At 44.0% G+C, this 17890-nt stretch overlaps 1 protein-coding gene across 1 annotated transcript; it reads right to left on the reverse strand.

The window, feature by feature from the left end:
* Window positions 1-546: 546 nt before the first annotated feature.
* Window positions 547-17654, reverse strand: IRS4 (insulin receptor substrate 4). The gene is made up of 2 exons (XM_075835808.1): window positions 14072-17654; window positions 547-1625 (listed from the first exon to the last, which is right to left on the reverse strand). The coding sequence occupies exons 1-2, from the start codon at window positions 17307-17309 to the stop codon at window positions 1621-1623; spliced, it is 3243 nt and encodes a 1080-aa protein (XP_075691923.1). The 5' UTR covers window positions 17310-17654; the 3' UTR covers window positions 547-1620.
* Between the last annotated feature and the right edge of the window lie 236 nt (window positions 17655-17890).

Below are 17890 nucleotides of genomic sequence, written 5' to 3' on the forward strand. Positions count from 1 at the left end.
CATTATAAGATCTAAACTGGCAGCCGCAAGATCACAAGATAAGAAAAAACAAAAACATGTCTATGGCATCAATCATAAAACCAGTGTTGTGTGGCATCACAGATGTTCTGATCGTTTCGGTACATTAGAGACAGTTTAAAGTTTTGAAAGGAGAATACTTAAATTTGGGAGATTTAGTTCTTAACGGGATACTAATACAAGTCTACAGCTTTACACATGGCAAACCTTAAAAGACAAGTGTTAAAATTAAATGAAATGTTAGAGAAGTGGGCATCTGTAGTGTGGGTACTTTAGATTCCTAACTAGAAATATTATTATAGGCTCATTATAAATATATTAATCCCTTACTAGATTAGTCCTCCAGAGTGTGAAGTCATCTTTGGATAAGAATCACGGCCCTTCCCATTCCCAAACTCAGTCTAACAGTTCAAATAGAAGTTGAAACCGTTGTAAAATACTGTGACGCTAGTCTCAAAGGAACATAGACTTTAAATATAAACAGTTAGGGCAGGTTTGTGCTTTAGCGTTTGGTATTCACAGTGATGAGATGAAGCTCCGAGAGAGAAACTTAAAGCACAAACTAAACGGTCCACTTGTGAGAAGATGCTAATAACAAAAGTTACTAACCACCAAAATCATACAATACTCAATTCATACTCTAGAAGCAACGCCATAACTAGTGTATTGTCTGATAACGTACTTGCCGCTCTGTCATACCAGTTTAGGTTTTTACTCTTATCATTGAAAAAGGTAAAACGCTGCAAATATAAAAAAATAAATATCTGAAATTAAATGGAGGAAACAGAATCTGGTCTGCTTTTACCTTGGATATGCCAGAGAATATCTTAATACAAATTAATACTGTACCTTTTGCTTAATGCTAAATAAAAACTAATATTGCCACTTACAAGAAGGGACAATGGTGTATAAAGTGAGAAATGCAGAGGCGGGGGACTTAATGTACCATAGTTAAACGTATATTTGTTCAATGAAGGAGGCATCTTTCCATAATATAGATCAAGTAAAATACATAGACTTTGACTTAAAAAAAAAAATAAATAAACTTTCAAAATATTTCTTTTTACATATATCAGTTTCCTTTGTACCAGAAAATTAGATCTTGCATTGATCAACTAGCAAGCTGATTTACCCAACTTACACCCTTTATGGGTATTTTCTTAAAGTACAGGGTTAAATTCTCCAAAAGTGCTACAGCAGCACATTTCTTAAGTACATAAAGAGCAGATCTGGAATGTAAAAAGGTCACCCAAAAAAATGCAACATGGAAGCCAGTTCTGAACCATTTTACAAGTCAGAGCCACTTCACAGCAATATCTCATATGCAAATCTGTAAAACATGCCATGAGAAATCTGCTCCCCCCCCTCACAAAAATAAGTTTGCTGAAAAAAAATAAGCTTCCTTTTGCCAACACATAAATACAAGCTTTAAATAGCTGTACATTTAATCTGTGTGGGAAAAGTAGGTACGTGTCCATTTGAAATCCAACACTGCTTCACGCGTTCTATATCTGTATTTAGTCTTCCAGAGACACCTTAGCCTGATTTTACAGCAGAAAGGCTGGAGGGACAGTCTTCACTAGGGTTTCCATGGTAATGCACTCAGTCTGTGGAAAATAAAATACAAATAAAAAAAGTCAATTAATGCTGAACAATGAAAGTGAACAAAATATAAAAAAAAGCTCCAAATGTTTCAGTGTTCACTTAACAGCTACAAGGTTATGTATTTTTAAAATCACAATTATTTTTTATTTGACAAAGACATATCTGCAATGTATGGGAAGCGCTATGGGTAGCAGAATGTCACCACAATATGCTGACCTGTTCATGGCCAAATTAGAGGAGGAGTTTTTATCAACCTGCGCAACTAAACCTCTGGCATATTTCCGGTACATTGATGACCCGCTGATAATCTGGACAGGCTCTGAACATGAACTTCTTTCTTTCCATAAAAACGTCAACAAGTTCCATCCTACCATCAAACTCACTCTGAACTACTCAAAATCCCAAATACATTTCCTGGACATGACCATATACATGAGAAACAATAACATACAAACAATCTACCATAAACCTACAGGCCGTCCAGCATATCGGAGATGGAACAGCTTTCATCCGAGACACAAAGAAATCCATCATCTACAGCCAGGCTCTGCGATACATACGGATCTGTTCAGACAGTGAAGACCGAAAACAACACCTGCTATCACTGAGGAATACATTCTTACAACAGGGATACCATCCAAGGATTATAGATGATCAGATCTACAGAGCAACAAGAACTCCAAGGAGCAATCTTCTGGAGTACAAAAAGAAGGAAGACAACAGCAGGGTGCCCCTAGTGGTCATATACAACCCACAAATGAAAATCTTGAGGAAAATTGCTGCTGATCTCCAACCTGTATTCAACAAAGACAATAAACTGAAGGAAATATTCCCGGATTTACCTCTGCTTGCATACAAACAGCCACCAAACCTAAGGAATCTACTGGTCAAAAGTCCCTCTCACCACCATCAGAGACTGGCACTTTTCTTGCAACAGTAGAAAATGTAAGATCTGTACCAACATCTTGTCATCAAACACCATCCAGATACTAAACACGCAGCAGGACTATAAAATCACTGGCTCGTTCTCCTGTACATCCTCCAATGTAGTTTACATGATCCGGTGTACAAGGTGCACAGATAAAGGAATCTACATTGGAGAAACAATACAAAAACTACAAACCAGGATGAATCTTCACAGACGTACAATAAAACAGGAGGTGGATACACCCGTGGGAAAACACTTCTCTGGACCCGATCAGATTGGCAGATTTAAAAGTCCTAATACTAAAGGGTCATTTTAAAAACAGAAAAATTTTGGAATTCAAGATGATAAAATTCCAGACATTGACACAAGGCCTCAATCTAACACCAGGATTTATGAGCCGCTACATGGACACACGTCACGTCCCCCATCAGACTGACTCCAGATGCCTTAACTCCTAAGTCATCACCCCTATAACCCCAGTTTTATTGCCCCAGCTTATCTTAATGATGTATCACCTCATGTACTAATTGTCTTTGTGTAACATCTAAATGTTGTGCTTTTTTCGAAGTCATTCATTTGTAAACTGCCTGAAGAAGGAGCCTGTGTGCTCTGAAAGCCGCATATAGAACTTTTAGGGTATGTGCACACGCTAGCTGTCATTTACGGCTGAAACGAGACTGTTTTCAGAAGAAAACAGCTGCGTCGTTTCAGCCGTAAATGCTCCTCCTTGTAATATACGAGGCGTCTGTGACGCTCGTATATCTTGAGCTGCTCTTCATTGAGTTCAATGAACGACGGCTCAAATTACGTTGCAAAGAAGTGCCCTGCACTTCTTTGCCGAGGCAGTCAATTTACGCGTCGTCTGACAGCTGTCAAACGACGACGCGTAAATTACAGGTCGTCTGCACAATACGTCGGCAAACCCATTCAAATGAATGGGCAGATGTTTGCCGACGTATTGTAGCCCTATTTTCAGGCGTAAAACGAGGCATAATACGCCTCGTTTACGCCTGAAAATAGGTCGTGTGAACCCAGCCTCATGGTCAGCCAATAAAGGTATCGTACCTTCTATACTTTTGTCTTTTTTGACACAAAAGGTATTTAACATTGCATATTGTTTCTGGCTAACACGGTACTACACTGTACTTCGTAAAATCAGATCTAAAACGGAAATGGAATTTAAAAAATAAAAAAAAAGTTCTGTGGACAATAATTTTAAAAAAAGAAAACAATCCCAAACATGTAAAGAAAAAAAAAAAAAAAAAAAGTTCTGTTCACACCTACATTTATATTTCCGTTAGGTCATATGATCAGAACAAAAACAGAAGTTCTGGATCTGTCAAATGATGGAAACCAACTAGGCCCGATAGAACCCACTGCCTTAAAAGGGGGTTTCCCGATCTTAGATATTTATGGCATATCCACAGGATTTGCCATAAATGTCTGATAGATGCGGGTCCCACCTCTGGGACCTGCACCTATATCAAGAACGGGGGTCTCCTGATCCAGTTCCACCTGGTGCGGTGGCCGCTAAATCCAGGCAGTGGCTAGTGGAGAGAGGGCAGCGCGTGCCCAGCTCTCTCCATTCTGTTCAATGAGAGCTACGGAAACAGCCAAACAGCTCTTGCGCGTGTGTTTCCAGAACTCCCATTGTACAGAATGGAAAGCCTTCACTAGTCTGGACTCCGTGGCCAGAGCTGGGACCTGCATCTATCAGACATTTATGGCATATCCTATCAATACACCATAAATGTCTAAGTTGGGAAAACCCCTTTGCGTGGGTCTCCGCCGTTTTGCAAGACAAAATAGCGATCCATGCGATGCTATTTATTCCTGGATTTTTGACAATCTGCGACGTGTTGTGTGGATTTTATTTGTCCAAAAGTCAAAACATTCACTTCAGTCTCAGAAAACCAGATCCATTCCAAGAAAAATGGTCTACTAGTCATGTGATCTGCCAAATGTTCAGCAGCAGTATGAGCAGAGGCTTTTATTGACAGTTTTTTTATTTGTTACAATTGAATTGTAACAATCCTGAGCAAACGAAAAAAAATAAAAAATAACCCAGTGAGTATTCATCTTTGAGTCTATAATTTTGCATAGTTCCGTAGAGTTATGTACAAACAATGCTGCAGTAAATTTAGTCAAAATGATAAACCTGTATAGAAAAGCTACATAATATAAAAAAGGTCTATACGAAGGGTAAATTCACAGGGGGAATATATACGCTGCATAAAAGTCTACAGCGTGACCAAGAACCATCAGGGAATTCCAGCTGAAAGTCAGCACCAAATTAGGTTTATTTTGTTGCAGATTTTGGGCCAGAATGGCTGTTGCAGAAAAAGGCAAAAAAAAAAAAAAAAAGCAGTTCATGCGTCTATCTTGTGGTTTTGCCATAGTGACACATCCCTGCTCATCTTGTCCACAGTTATGATGCTGCGTCCCATGTGACCGTTGCAGCGTTTGATTGGCTGCAGCAGTCACACGAAACAGCCATCACAGGAAGCCGACAGCAGAGAACAGCCGAGGGAACAAGGCACAATCACTATGGCAAGGCCATGGGAGGGGGGTATGGACTTTTTATTTTAAAGAGGAATTGGGTGTTTAGTCCTACTTGCAATTTAAGCTTCAGATTCGCAGATTTTGCACAGCAAAAATTTAACGATTCCGCAGCATTGAGTGACATGCTGCTGATTAAAAAGCCACATCTCAGGTCATTTAATGAAAGTTCTCTCAGCTGATTTTTTTTCTGCATCATGCGAATGAGATTTGTTAAAATCTCATACGATTTGCAGCTACTGTAATAAGCTGCAGATTTTCCGTCCGCAAATTAGGACAGAAAATATTCAAATACACCCTAAGGCTGGATTCAGAGTGTTTTGCTGCGTTTTTCTTCAGGTAGTTTGAAGTGCGGCTAGATGTTACATTAAAGTCTATAGTAACGTATCAAACGCACTTAACACAACTGAATTTTGGTTTGTGTCGTTCGAGGCAATTTTGTAGTCAGAGACGTCTTTTACCAAACGCAGCATGCTCTAGGTATGGCGCTTGTCCCATAGGCTTCTCTATAGGACTTCAAAAACACTATAAAAAAATAAACAAATGTTGCATTTGAAAACTGCTAGCGTTTTTAGAAGCGTTCTTGATGCAGTTTAAAATTGCCAGAAACGGGTGTGTGAAGGAGCCGTAAAGCTGGACAAAGCCCGAGAAAACCACAGCTGTGGCCGATACACAGCTCTCCAATTAGAAAATGCTTTCTTAGTGCCACTAGGGGGAGATTGTTGCAGATGTATTTATATTGCTTTGGTTGACTTCAATGGGTGCTGTGTAAACATTTATACAGTGAGTGCCCCTTAGTGGCGGCTACATGTCACAAGAATCTGGCTTAATTCTATAGCTGTAGGAAGAAAAAAAAATGCAATAAATGAATCTTGAAGGAGCGGGCCTCTAACTTGTTACAGTCCACAGAGAGAAATCTACGTCAGTTGGCATAGATCTCCGCTATAAGTTCTGCCAGTTTTCTGGCGTCAATTATAGTCAATTTGTTGGGGGTCACTGTAGCCTCGTCCACTTTCGGGAAGCCATACTCCCTTAACAAGAGTGGAGAGGGTGTTGCAAAATACCCAAAAGTCAGTTTAACGGAAATTTTTACTTTTGGCCTCGTGACTTCTCTACGCCAATTACTGGAATAAGAAGGTTGACAAATCCCCCCACATGTTTTTTTTTTTAAATAGATGTAATTCTGTATAAATCTGGGGGAAAAGCTCCATATGCTTAACACGCAATGCTACTGTGTAGCTTTTGCTACACAAGTCACTGATCTAAATTTTCTGTGGTTTATAGCACATTTCTAAACATAGAATAGAAAGTTTCCCCAACTGCTGTGTGTTGGCACATCTATAACCATTTATCTGAAACTACAAACCACCATTTTACAGAAACGTAGGTACTACCCGCTACAGACAGAAAATCTCGCGAATTCAGCAATGAAAGGTACCTCCAAAGCTACTCTTTAGGCTCAAGTACATACGGTCCGCACAAAAGTAAAACATGAATAAATTCATTGGCGGAAGAACAAGCAATCCGATACTCATTTGTCCACAGATGTATTCAGTACCTGTGCCAAATGGTTAAGTTGCACAGCAGAAGAGGTCTGCACATCAGAAGGATAGAGCGCCTCACTGTGAAATGTATGTAGGGAAGCAAAAAAAACCTGGTTGTCAGAGCATCTTTTCTACTTGCCATGGCGAACGTTTAGTTCAGTAATATCAGAACACACTATTGATGGAGTCCAGAAACCAACACGGAGTGCTGCAGCTTCTTATGACTAGCAGTCAGAGCCCCGTGCTCCTTTAGCTCCAATCATGTGCGCAGCCACCTCTCCGCTGATACTCCGCCTGGATGCGGCAGTCGATCCCCGTTCTTAAGATAGGTATGAGTCCCAGACCTGTGACCTCCATGTATCTGACAATTATGCAAGATTCAATTGATATGCCATAAGTGTATTAGATGGAAAGTCCCTTTTAAGGCCTCATGCACACGAACGTATTTTTCCCTCCCGTAAATACTGGCGTAAATACGGGTCCTTGGTGATACGTACTTGACCCGTATTGCACCAGTATTCGACCCGTATTGCACCAGTATTTACGGACCCGTGCCCGTAAATACGGGTCCGGTGTCACCAGTATTCCACCCGTATTTATGGGCACGTTTTGTCTGCAAAATTGCATTGCACTAATCGTCAGCCCCTTCTCTCCATCAGTGCAGGATAGAGAGAAGGGACAGCCCTTTCCGTAGTAAAAGTAAAAGAAATTCATTCTTATCCGGCCGTGGTCTTGGCGACGCGTCCCTCTTTCAACATCCACCCGACCTCCCTGGATGACGAAGCAGGGAGTTCTGGGTAAGCATGAACGTCTTTTTTTTCTCTACAGGTTGATCTATATTGTGATCGGTAGTTTGTCCAGGGTGCTGAAAGAGTTACTGGTGATTGTTTAACTCTTTCAGCACCCTGGACAGTGACTATTTACTGATGTCGCCTAGCAACGCTCCCGTAATTACGGGTTAACACACGTAGTCATCCGTAATTACGGGAGCCCCATAGACTTCTATGGGCCTGCCCGTGCCGTAATTACGGCCTAAAATAGGACATGTTCTATATTTTTCAACAGCACGGGCACCTTCCCGTAAGCATACGGGGAGGTACCTGTGGCCAATAGAAGTCCATGGGCCCGTAAAAACGTGCCGTAATTACGGGCGTTTTTACGTTCGTGTGCATGGGGCCTGAATCTATGTAAAGCATTTTAGGTACGCACGACACCGTTTTTCAGCCTTTACATTTTTTGTTGTCAAAGATAACCCTTAGAACCTCTTGTTACAAGAGTGAACAGAGCCTAGCTATGCTGTTGGGTCATATGTTTGACAGTGGAATGGAGCTAAACCACTGAATTTTGAATGACTGAGTATTAAAAGACAGCTTTTTATAGGATAGGAGCAAACAAACAAATAAAATTGGCCAGATAGCAGGTAATGTGATAAAATAAAAATTAATAAATCTATACTGACCTGCTAAATCCCCCGCTGCTCCAGTGCAAATGCGCCGGTAGTCCCATGCAGTCTTTGACTGCAACAACGTAATCTATCACGGGACCATAAAGGCCAGTGATTGGCTGCAGTAGTCACATGACTAAGTAATGTCATCACTGCGGGACAAGTAAACAATGACCGACGTGGACCACAAAAGCATCGTCACTGGAGTATCGGAAGTTTTAACTGGCGATTATAATTTTTCTTTTGGGGGGGGGGGGACGACGAGACCTTTGGTTGACGTCCTCTCAACAGAATGGCCGCTTGCGACACTTACGCAGTGAAGATGGGTGTACTTACCCCGGCTTCATTGGGACACTGCGCAGGCACCGAAAGCCACTAGGCTGGTGGAAGAGGAGGTCGATCAAGCAAGAATGGGCTTTATTAGATTACAGCCGTCATGACTGTACATCCTACCGTGTTTCCCCGAAAGTAAGACAGTGTCTTACTTTCTTTTTATCCCCAAAAGCCCCACTATGTCTTACTTTCGGGGTATGTCTTATATTGGGAAAAACTTGTCGATTTTTTTTTTTTTTTTTTCCACAAACTTTATTTAACTGTTTTACATTTTTTTTTTTAGTCCCACCAGGGGACTTCACTATACGATGTGCCGATCGCATATATAATGCTTTGGTATACTTAGTATACCGAAGCATTATTGCCTGTCAGTGTAAAACTGACAGGCAACCTATTAGGTCATGCCTCCGGCATCGCCTAACAGGCAGATGCTGAAGGCAGACCTGGGGGTCTTTGTTAGACCCCCGGCTGTCATGGAAACCCGACGGCGACCCGCGATTTGTTTGCGGGGGCGCCAATCGGGTAACAGAGGGAGCTCCCCCCTCTGTCAAACACATTAAATGAAGCTGTCACTATTGACAGCGGCATTTAATGGGTTAAACTGCCAGAATCGGCGCGCGCTTCGATTCCGGCAGTTGCAGCAGGAGCCAGGCTGTGTATAACAGCCGTGCTCCTGCCGCTGATCGCGTGGGTACAGTCTCAGTACCCGCGCCATCACAGGACGGATATATCCGTCCTCCTGCGCGAACTAGCAGCTGCTGACGACGGATATATCCGGCGCGGTGACGTATGGAGAGGGGGGCGGCGCGGAAGTGGGCAGGAGGCGGCAATACCCCCGTGTTTCCCCGAAAGTAAGACATATGTCTTACTTTCGTGGTACGGCTTATATTAGCCGACCCCCCTGAAACCCCCGATACGTCTTACAATCGGGGGTGTCTTACTATCGGGGAAACACGGTAGTAGTTGCACCTCCATGACCTTGACAGAAGGAAAGTTTAAAGAGGCTCTGTCACCACATTATACGTGCCCTTTCTCCTATATAATCTGATCGGCGCTGTAATGTAGAGAACAGCAGTTTTTTATTTTGAAAAACTATCATTTTTGCGCAAGTTATGAGCAATTTTAGATTTATGCGAATTAGTTTCTTAATGACAAACTGGGCGTGTTTTTACTTTTGACCAAGTGGGCGTTGTAAAGAGAAGTGTATGACACTGACCAAAGTAAAAACACGCCCAGTTGGTCATTAAGAAACTAATTAGCATAAATAAAAAATTTCTCATAACTTGCTCAAAAATGATAGTTTTTCAAAATAAAAACCACTTATCTACATTACAGCGCCGATCACATTATGTTGGAGATAGGGCACTTATAATCTGGTGACAGAGCCTCTTTAAAAAGGAGTAGTCTGGGGCATTTAAAAAAAGACTTGTTAGGGGAGGTGACAAAATAAATTTGACTTACCTGGTAAACCCTGTGACGCCGCTCCGGTGCTGCCAGGAGTGATGACGTTACAACTACCTGCACGTGATTGCTGTAGCCAATAACGGTCCTCAGCGGTGGTGGTAGCATGGTGGGCACATGACTGCTCAGAACAGTGATTGGCTGCACATGCAGGTACTGGGAACATTATCACTGTTGGACAGGAACAGAGGTAGACGGGGAGCACCTGTCCTGGGAGTGGGAGAGTTTACAAGGTGAATACTCATTGTTATTTTATCACATCCTCTTTTACATGTCCTGAACAACCCCTTTAAGGCTATGTTCACACAGAGTTTTGACGCGGAAACCGCGCCGCAAAACTAGTCAAAAACGGCCCGAAAATGCCTCCCATTGATTTCAATGGGAGGCGGCGTCTTTTTCCCGTGAGCGGTAAAATCGCCTCGCGGGAGAAAGGGACATGCCCTATCTTCGGGCGTTTACGCCTCTGACCTCCCATTGACATCAATGGGAGGCAGAGAAAGCGTATTTCACAGCGTTTTATGCCCGCGGCGCTCAATGGCCGCGAGCGAAAAATCGGCCTCAAACTTTCAAACTGAATTTTGAGACAGTATTTCCACCTGCAAAAAACTGTGTGAACAAAGCCTAAGATTCCCTACCAGCAAGAATAATTACCTTACAAGAGCTCTTGACTTAAAGGCTTATTTCCATCTTGTCACGTATTTTTTTTATTTTTTGGCCAGCACACATGTATGATCAAAAATAACCCTATTAAACTTATCCATTCAGATTTCCTACCAGGATTTGATCCTCAATCTTACTGTTTTCCCTGCTGCTCGTTCCTCTGCTTGTGAAGATTTGTGGGCGGTATGCTGTGAGACACGTGCTGCAGAAGCGATCTCAAACACAAAGTGCTTGTTCTAAACTAAACACTGTTATCTGTATATATAGAGATAACAGTGCTTTGAAGAACAAAAAAAAAGCGCCATGATAAGGGCTCTACCTCAGGCCTCATGCACACGACCGTATTTTTTCCCACCCGTAAATACTGGCGTAAATACGGGTCCGGTGTCACATGTATTCCACCCGTTTTGCACCAGTATTTACGAACCCGTGCTCGTAAATATGGGTCCGGTGTCACACGTATTCCACCCGTATTTACGAGCACGTTTTTTGGCGGCAAAATAGCACTGCACTAATCGGCAGCCCCTTCTCTCTATCAGTGCAGGATAGAGAGAAGGGACAGCCTTTTCTGTAATAAAAGTTAAAGAAATTCATACTTACCCGGCCGTTGTCTTGGTGACGCGTCCCTCTCTTCACATCCAGCCCGACATCCCTGGATGACGCGGCAGTCCATGTGACCGCTGCAGCCTGTGATTGACCTGTGATTGGCTGCAGCGGTCACATGGCCTGAAACGTCATCCAGGACGTCGGGCCGGATGTCGAGAGGGACGCGTCACCAAGGCAACGGGCGGGAGACCGGACTGGAGGAAGCAGGAAGTTGTCGGTAAGTATGAAAGTCTTTTATTTTTATTTTTTACAGGTTTATACTGATCAGTAGTCACTGTCCAGGGTGCTGAAAGAGTTACTGCCGATCAGTTAACTCTTTCAGCTCCCTGGACAGTGACTATTTACTGACGTCGCTTAGCAACGCTGCCGTAATGACGGGTGCACACATGTAGCCACCCGTTATTACGAGAGCTCCATAGACTTCTATGGACTGTCCGTGCCGTTATTACGGCCTGAAATAGGACATGTTCTATCTTTTTCAACGGCACGGGCACCTTCCCGTGAGAAAACGGGAAGGCACCCGTCGCCAATAGAAGTCTATGAGCCCGTTATTACGGGTCGTGATTACGACCCGTAATAACGGGCGTTTTTACGGTCGTGTGCATGAGGCCTCTGTGTGAGGACGGCTCTAGGGCTACTGCATATGCCCAGGAGCAGTCCTATTATTCGTTTTCATTAAAGGGAGGGGGTCATTAACTTTTTTTTTTTATAATATTGCTTTTAATGTAATATTTTTAAACATTTTATTAAATTGTGTTCTCATATTTTAAGGTTTTCTGACTTTTTCTTCTCTATGGAGGCTGCCAGTTTTTTTTTCATCTCTGTATGTGTCTATTAACGACACATACAGAGATGGAATACGGCACATACAACCCCATAGAGAATGCGAACGGGAGTCGTTCCATTCGCAGTTGCGTGCGCCGTCTGTGTGGGAACGGTGCATGCGCTGCTCTCACACAGACCAAAACTAAGCTCGTTTGTAGAGCAAAATCCGGCACCATTTTCGTGTGGACCGAAAGCCACTGCCGGACAGTAAGAGGACGACTTCCAGCCGCGTCTTCTGGCCATATGTTCAACGAAGCGAAGGCGCAAGGAAGAGGAGCGTAGACCAGCGGAGGCAAGAGCAGGTAATTTATGTTCGTGTGTATTATGTTCGTGTATTACTGTCTGCTGAGCCCTGTATCTAATCCTCCTACACTGTGCAGTCGCTCAGAAAATGGTGATACAGTGTAGGAGGTTTGAATACATTCAAACCCCTCCCTCTCCTGGCACTAGCCAGAAGAGAGGGGGGGGGGGGAATTGTGTGAGGACACTAGAGAGAGTGTCCCCACCCCAAATTTTCAGCATAAATCAATGAGGTTGCTTTACCACATTGACCATGATGCAGTTTTGGTAACTGCTCCCTCTAGTGGCCAGCACATGGAAATTTTATAAATTAGAATCTAAATTTATAATATTTCCTGACTTGTGAAAATATTAAAACAAGTGTGTAATCACTTAAATAATTGTTTAAATGAAAAAAAAAAATTCTAGCGACATATTCCCTTTAAAGCACAAGTGAGGAGGCTGGACTGACAGCTACAGCGCATGTTTAATGTGCACACCAGAGGACCTGGCCAGTGTATTGGGGAAATGCACAGTAGAAACTGCGCAAGCGCGGACACCGCTGCAGGACCCTAGCGGTAGCCGTAACCATTTCCACACAAACCAAGACATGGGGTGGAGAGGATGGATTATCTTCGGTCACAAAATTTAAAAAACGTGATATTTACAAATATGCATAGATTTCCATATGCAACACCTTAAGCTATGATCATTGAGATGGGAATACCCCTTTAAGAGCGGTGTCCTGTAACAGGCAGTGCACCTGCGTGTCCATCCCATGACCAGGACTGCAAGGAGAGATCTTAACAAAACATGAGAAAGTGACACAAAAAGTATAATAGAAAATTGCATAAGCTTTTCCTCATACAAAAAAAAAAAAAAATAATTATTTGCAGGAACCATAATACCCCTGTAATGTGCGAATCTTGTTGTATCCAACGAGAGAATAAAAGAGATGCAATTTTGTGTCACATATGTCAGCATGTGGGCATAGACATTTTATGCAGATTATAGCAACCGGTTTTCTTTATACTATAGGGTGCTGAATTGAGGGGGACTAAGCATTTATTTAGCACAGTCAACAACACTAGTAGGTTTTCAATCACAATTGTGGGACATTGCAACGTACCACAGACATTGAATGAATCTACCAAAATGCTAAATTGTCTGCATCAAAATACAGTCCCTAAACATTTATCTAGGAGACCATCGATACAAGGGGTGGAAGTGTGTATGACTGTTCACAATAGACTGGATATGTACATATGGAATAAACGCATATAGATCTATGCAGTCTATGTGGACATATATACGTAAAACATAAAAAAGCTGCAATTCTAAGATTAGTACTCAAGGACCAATCTCAAACAATATTAAAACTATTTGCGTTCTCGAATCTTTGACATTTCTATAGTTACAAAATAAATTAATCTTATGTAAGAACCAGACAGCTACAAGTTATACAACAAAACTATGATCCTGCTGCTGAGCGTGAGGGTTTAACCTTGTAATTTGACCAGCAACTAGTTACTTCAGACAGCCCTAGAACTGTGCTTAAAACATGCCCACGCACCAGCTGTACCACATGGATAGAATTGCTGCAAGGGGCCCAGACTTGCCACCTCACCAGAAACAGGTTTTTGGCACAGAAAGCACTAGAGAAAATAAAAGGTTGACCTGTTTAACTCTTAAAATGCTGCATCCTACATACTAGCCCATAGTGAAAGTCATTCATTACACATGTACCTGAAAAGTTAATCATTACATGTTGGATGTTTCATTCAAGTACATAAGTTCTTTATTACAAACCTTTTCTGAAGGCAGAACATTTCAGACAGTCAGATCTAGTGAAATCGATGCTGACATAAGCACCACTTTCCATATTTCTGCTCCCATTCTGGTTCTGGCTGCAGGCTGGTGATGCAGTCTCACGGACACCATCGTGCATACTTAGAGCAATGTAATTTAGGCCATGCTGAAAACCTGTAGAGCAGTGTCTAGACATTTTTTTTTCTTGATCACAACTGCCTTCATCAGGCTTGAGCCAAACATTGTCAAAAGAGGCAGAACTATGTCTTTTGCCACTTTCAGTAAAACAAGAGGAAGAAGAAGAAGTGGTTACTGTGCTGGTAGAAGAGAAAGTCTCAGAGCTATGCCTCCGCCGTCCTTGGGCATCTGCACGAATAACCTTAGGACCAACTACAGGCTCAGACACAGGGTGAAGGCCCGAAGAAAACCCACTGTTAAGAGAGGCCATATCACCAATGCATAACCGATTTACTATAGAAGAAGGGCTGCCCAGCTGCGTACCATTCTCTGTTTCACTAGGGAAGGGCCTTGGAGGAGTCATTGCCATATTAAAAGTCATTGTGGTGTAGTCATCATTCCTATTCGTAGTACTGACACAGGCTGTACCACACGGGAGCTTGGCATATTCTGCATTGGGTTGAAGCCTAGAAATGCCAGAGCAGGAGTAAGATGAAATGTCTGTTAAAGAGTTTGACAACTCTGCTGTGGCTTTTGGGGACTGTACGTCAATATCTACACTCATATAGTCAGATAAAGGGGATTGTCTATGGTCACAGCTTGAGCCCATTGAAGATGGTGACCCCTCTGCGGACAAGGAATATGGAGTACTACTTGCTTTATCACTGAAGTCAATATTGATGTATTCACCAGGACTAGTAGGTTCAGTTGAATTTGAATGATCAAACATCCTTGGTATCGTATTGCTCCCCCTCATAGACAGCGCCAGTTTGGTTGGCCTAGTTGCCCTCACTTGTTGATCTAGTACATTGGTGGAAGATTTCAAGTCAATCTTTGATTCTTCATTGGTTGCATTTTCCAAACTCAAATGTAGTAATTTCCCAGGAGAGGACATGGGGACATATTCATTGTGATCACTGCAGGGCTTTGGTGAACTTTTAAAGCTTCTGGGTAGAGAAAAATAGGAGCTGAACCCCCTGGAATTATTTAAGTTAGAGTCATTATTTTGTTTAACAGTTGAGGAGCTTCTGCAGGACATGTCCATGTATTCACCATTGGTGACTTTCTCTTGATCACCTTTAGAAAAGCTTCCCGATAATGAATTTCTAACAGGTGAACTGGCAATTGGAAACATCATCATGTATCCTTTAGAGTCCACCTGAGGAGACCTAGACTCTATTTGTTTTGGTGCAGAAACACTTTTAGGGGCCATTGGCAAATAGTCATTGTCACGTGAAATAGAAGGCATCATTGGCATATAGCCATCATCCTTGGCTTTACTCCCACTTTGGTTACAAACTGAATCAATATGACCATTACTGTAATCCTCAGGATGATTGCTGTCTTTCAACTTTGGTGATTCAGAGTAGGCAAACTGCTTGTTAACCTCCTCAGAGTCTTCATCTAAGGAGGTGACAGCCTGGGACTTGTGTGGTTGTAGTGTGGCATTGGTGGGTTTAGTTAAAGAGTAGGTTCTTTTTCTGAAGCATTTGTCAGCCTCCATATAATCATCCCTCCCATTAGGTTGGTTTCTCGTACTCATGGACATGTAGTCACTCAATGTGTTTTCTTCTTGGATTGGTGGTGTATTACCCAAGGAGTCTGGAGTATTACTTCTCACACGAAAGTACCTGAGGTCACCAGGGCTGGAACCATATTCATCAGATGAGATAAAGCCTCCATCACTTGGAGATCCACACACAGAAGTACTTGACGGCCTGGTCAAAGTCTCAGATGCAGAACCATGGCCACTACTAGAGCACACACTTATGGGGCTGGTAGCTGATGGGAAGTGAGAGACTGGTAAAGATGCAGACCTGGAGTGGTACCCAGAATTAAAAGGTGCTCTTACATACCTCCCAGTACCTTCCTGCTTCCCCAGGTTTATTCTTGCAGTGTTTAGATGAATTAAGCTACCAGTCACTGACCTGAATGGCCTGGTCATCGTACCTTCACCCTCACTGGAGGTCCGAAACCTGTAAGCATTGCTATTTTTAGTAGTAGGAGGTGTGCCAGCCACACTCTCAGTCCTGGATCTCCGCTGCAGGCCAGTCTGGCTGGGTGGCAGGTTGCCCAGGTATCTCCTAGTGGTGATAAAAGAGATGGGGTTGGTGCCAGAGGACTGGCTTTTGCTCCTGGGTCTGAATTCAGAGTAAGCCTTTAGTGCTTTCATGGTCTCCAGAAAGGTCTCATGCATGTTCTGGGCCACCACACAGTCGTCCACCTGCATCCACAGCTCTCCGGCCCCGGTGGAGGAGGAGCGCCCGACCTCAATGAAGAAGTAGCTTTCGGAGTGGCCGCAGCGGCGGATGTTCATGAGTAGCAGGTGGACACAGGCCACATCAGCGTTCAGCTTGACCAGGTGCACCGCTTTATTGGACAGGCAGAGCCGGTAAACGCCAGACAGATTCTTGCTCTGACCTAGTCCCCGGGGCTTTACGTTCACCTGCCAGACCTCCTTGAAGACAAGCCCGCTCCTCAGCCCCCCGTAATTCTCCTCCAGCTCCTCCGTGTCCAGGCACGACTTCTTGTTCTCGTTGATAAGTTCGCTGAGGGCCTGGTACCACGAGTCCTGCTCCTGCTCACTCTCAGCCACCATAGCGAAGTACTCATCCTTGGTGTACAGGGCCAGCAGGTGCTTGTTTTTGGCATCGGCCCTGCGGCTGACGGTGAAACACTGGGAGAGGAAGATGACCCTCTTAGGTGGGCAGCCTGCACCGCCACCCCCCGGCCGCTGTCCGCTACGGAATTTCTTTTCGTTATCGTAGTACTCCAGCCGGGCGGGACCTAGGTGGCTGTGGGTCCGCAGCACGAAGTAGCGCTTGTGGCCGTGCTTCTGCTTCCTCAGGTAACCGCGCTTCCGTACGTCCTCGTCTCCCGGCTGCACTGCCGGCTGTGTGGGCTGCAGAGACTCGGCGCTGACAGACTCTTCCTGCACCTGAGACAGCGCCGGGCCGGACAGTCGCCGGTAGGTCTCTTCCTGCTGAGGGGCAGACGGTGGCAAAATCTTCATAGCCGCCGGGATACCTCTGTCCTCCTCACAGTTGAGGACACCCGCCATGGAAGGAATAGGAGCCTCACCGCTGCTGCTGGGCTGTAGAGTGAGCCGGCTCTCCCCTTCCACAGTGAATGAATTAAAAACAGTGCGGCTACAGCGACATAGACTGGCCAGCCGAGACTAGACAGCAGGCATGGCGTCTAGCAGAGAGACGAGACTCTTCGTATCCCCGGTCCGGACGGGGCAGCGGCTACTCTCGCTGTACAACATTCACCGTAGACAGACTCGGCACGGCGAAAACAACACGTGACCCCGCCCGCCTGCGTCACCCAGACACTAACCGCCTACCACGGGGGCCCGGTCACTATCTATCAATGACAGGAAATCCAGCCAATCACAAACGAGCCCTGCGCAAACATTCCCGCAGAATGGGCGGGAAACCTGCTTTACTCGTAGCTCCCCTCCTCCTTTTTACTCACGCTTTGGGATGTAAACAGCGACCTGATTGGCGGCTGCGGGGGAGGAGCGCGGGATTCTGCTAATGAGCGTCCAGTAGTAAAAGGCGTGGTCACGGCGGAATTTGCTATCTGGCGATTCGCTGAATACGAGAGCGGTTAAGGTTTGGCAGCCTGTGATTGGTTGAT

This window comes from Rhinoderma darwinii, chromosome 8 (assembly GCF_050947455.1).
Source record: "Rhinoderma darwinii isolate aRhiDar2 chromosome 8, aRhiDar2.hap1, whole genome shotgun sequence".
In the NCBI taxonomy this organism is placed as follows: domain Eukaryota; kingdom Metazoa; phylum Chordata; class Amphibia; order Anura; family Rhinodermatidae; genus Rhinoderma; species Rhinoderma darwinii.